Source organism: Austrofundulus limnaeus, unplaced genomic scaffold (genome assembly GCF_001266775.1).
Source record: "Austrofundulus limnaeus strain Quisiro unplaced genomic scaffold, Austrofundulus_limnaeus-1.0 Scaffold55, whole genome shotgun sequence".
NCBI lineage: Eukaryota > Metazoa > Chordata > Actinopteri > Cyprinodontiformes > Rivulidae > Austrofundulus > Austrofundulus limnaeus.
The window spans coordinates 1,572,195-1,576,543 of NW_013952457.1; the positions used below are offsets into that span (position 1 = coordinate 1,572,195).

Consider the following 4,349-nt stretch of genomic DNA (forward strand, 5'->3'; position numbering starts at 1 on the left):
GTGATTGGCTGATTAGAAATTAAGTGTTAACGAGCAGTTGGACAGGTGTACCTAATAAAGTGGTCGGTGAGTGTATAAACATATAATAATAGAAATCAAAGTGGCAGTAGAACTAAAACAGCACAAAGCATTAAAAAAATCAGCYTTTCTCCTGCAGTCATTTGATGGAATATCCCACGATGTGTGGCCGTATCATTAAAGAAACCTCTGGAGCCTCTATGTGTCTTAGGTGAAGCTCTGCAAAACCAGCCGCCTCCAGGTCTTTCCATGTTGTTCTGGTTACTATGCATCCATCCCCAAGGTAGTACCAAACAGGCTCAAATATGTACTGAAAGAAGTACGTCCACGTAGACGAATCAGAGACCACGTGCTCCAAGAAGTAGAAGGCTCCTCCCTGAAAGAGAGTCAACAAAACCAGATTGATTGTCCTGTTTTATTACCAACACAAACCTTAGCTCCCTGGGTTTAGCTRTACACTGGATTTAAAGGCAGTCACTGCAACATCATAAAGACAAGTAAAAAAATTATAATTTAGTAAGAAAAAAACTAAAATACTGGGATAAACACTGTCACACTGTACAATTTGATAAGGTTCAAGACACCATTTTTTGTGTTTGATTTATTGCAGTGGGTATCTTAAAGGGGGCACAAGCAAAATCCATTTTTTAGCTGTTAAATATATTTTATTATGTACTTTGAGTGTTTTGAAGTGCAGAAAAGTTTAATTTAGTCTCGCCTGGTGCTGTGTTCTGACGATGGGCTTCTTGGTACACCCATTCACTTTTCTCTGTTTTCTATGATGTTTCCTAATTATGTCAAATTATTTGCAAAAGAACAGCCAAATAAGGTATGGAATAACCAACTATAATTTCCTTGACTTCATTCTCTCCTCTCTCTCTCTCTCTGGGCCAGACTCTGGCTTCAACATGCAAGGCTGGATGGACAAGTCTTGCCTTGCTGTGACATCTTTGACATCTTAAATAAAAGGTTTCTGTGCTGCTCTATAGTTGTAATCCCCTCTGTCGAATTAGAATGAACTGGTCTGAAAGTGACTCCTTTAGATTTAGAGATGGCATCAAAATGAGCTGCTTAAAAAAAGGGGTGAAAGGGGGGCTTGTGGAGTTACAATAAGGAGAAAATCAGACCAAATCATTGCAGTTCCATTTTATATAGACCCCAACTGAATGATTTAAATGTGAAAAAGGATTTAATAGCGTGATCTCATTTGAGCAAAYAGTTGCAATCAGTTTAATTATAATTGCAAACAAGATTTGCCTCATTTAGGGATTTGCTGTTATGCACGTGAAATTCAACAAAAGATGCAAAAATGAAGCAAAGACGCCTAAAAATTATGCATTTTGGGAACCTCGGATATACTCTGTTAATTCTAAACTTGTGAATAAATAAGACATAAACTTCATTTATACTTAAAAATACCTTTGTGGTGACTGGGAACTTGCAAACAAACATTTATAACAGAAACAAGAGTTATGTTCTGCCGAAAAGGGAAATATCCAACTGTACGTGAAGGCAGCACGATGGACTCACCGTTCGGAGGACTCGTCGGACCTCCTGCAGGACTTTCTGCACRTTGTTCACAGAACACAGGACCAGTGTGCCCACAACCACGTCCACWGACTCGTCCTCTATGCCCCTCATGTCCTCTCCGGGGACAGATAAAAACTTCTCATAGGTCAGGTGCTTGTTGGCGGCCATGCTCATCCGCAGGTACCGCTCGAAGTGTGGGTTGGGGTCGGTGCAGGTCACCGAGCTGCCGTAGGGGTAAAACCTCAGGTTCGCCCCGCTTCCACAGCCGATCTCCAGCAGCCGAAGAGAGCCGTCGGTGTTTGCGAATCTCACCACGTTTCTAAAAAGTCCTCTCTTTATRTTGTGCATTTTGTGGTTGTATGAAAACGTGCTGTTGTAGACGAGCAGGGGAAACAAGCGTTTGTATGGACAACACAAGCCCATCACGTCCAAGAGATGAAGAGGGAACGTCAACGACAAAAAAATTAATCTACAGAGTTTTATGAAACAAAATCGCATTTTTTTTGTCTGCAAGAGTCTCAGGTTGAAAGCTTGTGGTTTATTTGATCTTAAAGGCTTTAGAAGATTAAAAGATTAACCTGAAAAGAAGTTTCTTGCGATGTTTTACTTTTACCACAAGAGGGCGCAAGCACACGTGTGCTGAGGTTCAGGAAACTTCCTCCATTTTCTCTTTTTTAACTAACCCTTATTCTACAATCCGTAATGTTTTAATTTTCAAATTTATTCTACTTATTTTAAAAGCCCTCGTGAGCCCTGTATCTAAAACTCGTACAACTCGTTCTAGATTAAATGTGTTAATTCAGTTCWATTCAAAAATACTTTAATCTTACAGGGAAATCGTTAATATAGAGATTTGTACGACAAATTTACAGATTAAACATGCTATTTATTACAATTTATTTTGTAATAAAGATTACCAGAAACATTTGTTATTTCAAAGTCTTAAAATAGATACAAAAGTAGAGCTTTTGTATTAGTCAAAAGCCACTGGTTTGGATTTTATTAGTGAAAAGTGGACAGATGCTCAAAATTACAACTGATAACTTATTGCACAAAAAAAATGAATGTATTAAAATATCTGGGATGACTACCAAGATTATATGCCTATTTTGTAAATGAACTATAGCTGAAGTCAGTTTATCCACCAATCCATTTTCTTCCACTTATCTGGGATCAGGTCATGGGGGCAGTAAGCCTAAGCTGATGTCCTTCTCCCCAGCCACTTGGGCCAGCTTCTCTGGGGGAATCCCAAGGCGTTCCCAGGCCAGCTGTGTCCTGGGTCTTCCTCTGGGCCTCCTCCCAGTGGGACGGGCCTGGAACACCACCAGTGAGGTATCCTAACCAGATGCCCGAGCCACCTCAACTGGCTCCTCTCGACGTGGAGGAGCAGCGGCTCTACTCGGAGTCCCTCACGGATGACTGAACTTCTATCCTATTTCAGCTCAGACACCCTGCGGAGGAAAATCATTTCAGCCRCTTCTATCAGTGTTCTTTCGGTCACTACCCAAAGCTCAGGGCCATAGTTGATGATAGGAACGTAGACTGACACTTCTGTCTTCCACATTCATCTAACAATAAGTTGTTTTTGATTGGGAACGGCCAAGGGTATTACAAAATTAAAACACAAAATCTTTTGAAAATGAACAAAAATCTAATTTGTGTTAAGATTATGTGAACAAAACCATGGAGAGAGTAAACTTCTCAGTCAAATTCGACCATGCAATAAGAGGGTAAAACCATTTATTTGATGTGAAWTTGAAGCATCCTAATTTTATACTTCCAGCCCTGGTTAATGTCAGAAATGAGTTGGAGAACAAAACGTTTGTATAAGTATTCACCACAACAAAAGTAGGATGTAAATTAAACRTGTAAAAACTGGTTCAATTTCTCATGTTAGGGTTTACAAATGTCAACAAGCACAATAGGGAAATACAAAAAGAAGAATAAAAATTAGTATTGTGTGCTCTTTTTTTAAAAGGTAAACAGTATCTTTTTTCCAAAAATGCAGACAATTTGTTCCAATACAAAAATTAAGATCACGACTGAAGCAGAAGCTCACTTCTAACACCGGTGATCATATACACTTGGCATATTTACGCGCTGATTGTGATTCTAGCTTGTTACAGATCCCATCAGACTAAATCTTATTTCACGGCGTGGCCGAAAATGTGTGGTTTGATAACAAAGAAGAGTGGCGCATTAATGTGTTGGAGTTTGAGGTCAGARAACCCAGCTTCCTCCAAGTACTTCCATGTTGTTCGGGTCATCTTACATCCATCACCCAAGTAGTCCCACGCAGGCTGAAGGACATGCTGGAAGAAGTACGTCCACGTCGAGGGGTCTGCAACCACGTGCTCTATGAAGAAGAAGGCTCCRCCCTGTAAGTCAAACATGTGTCAGATATATATCAACATTATCTATTCCACTTTATTTACAGTACATATTTGATCTTAATTTGAAATCATTTTTGCTTTTGTAAATGGACATCAATATGTATTGACAAGCATTTGAGTTTAGCTTTTTGACAATTTTACTGGCAACAATCTCTTATTGCGTTTTATAATTGAAAACATTTTAACAGAAACAAATTCCCAGTACATTCCTGTTCAAAACAGTATAGTGTGTATCTATATAGATTGTTGTTCTAGAGGGATTGGATGTTCTTGTCTTTTGTTTTGCTAATAACATAGATTGTTTTTTTTGTTATATGAACTTATTCTTGAGACAAAAGGGGCAGATAAGATTTTTTTTCTTCTCTCTGCTGCCTTTCACTTCATTTTATTTGTGTTTTTGATATATAT

General features: G+C 38.9%; 2 protein-coding genes across 2 annotated transcripts in view; both read right to left on the reverse strand.

Annotated features, from left to right (window-relative positions):
- Nucleotides 1–6: 6 nt before the first annotated feature.
- Nucleotides 7–2,197, reverse strand: LOC106518051 (methyltransferase-like protein 7A). Its single transcript, XM_014009141.1, has 2 exons — nt 1,549–2,197; nt 7–394 (listed from the first exon to the last, which is right to left on the reverse strand). The coding sequence occupies exons 1-2, from the start codon at nt 2,044–2,046 to the stop codon at nt 158–160; spliced, it is 735 nt and encodes a 244-aa protein (XP_013864595.1). The 5' UTR covers nt 2,047–2,197; the 3' UTR covers nt 7–157.
- A 1,069-nt stretch (nt 2,198–3,266) lies between these two features.
- LOC106518052 (methyltransferase-like protein 7A) overlaps nt 3,267–4,349 on the reverse strand; it is a gene marked incomplete at its 5' end in the record, with an annotated part of 6,251 nt that continues 5,168 nt past the window's right edge. The window contains 1 exon segment of the mRNA XM_014009142.1: nt 3,267–3,926. Coding sequence (XP_013864596.1) covers nt 3,693–3,926 — 234 coding nt within the window.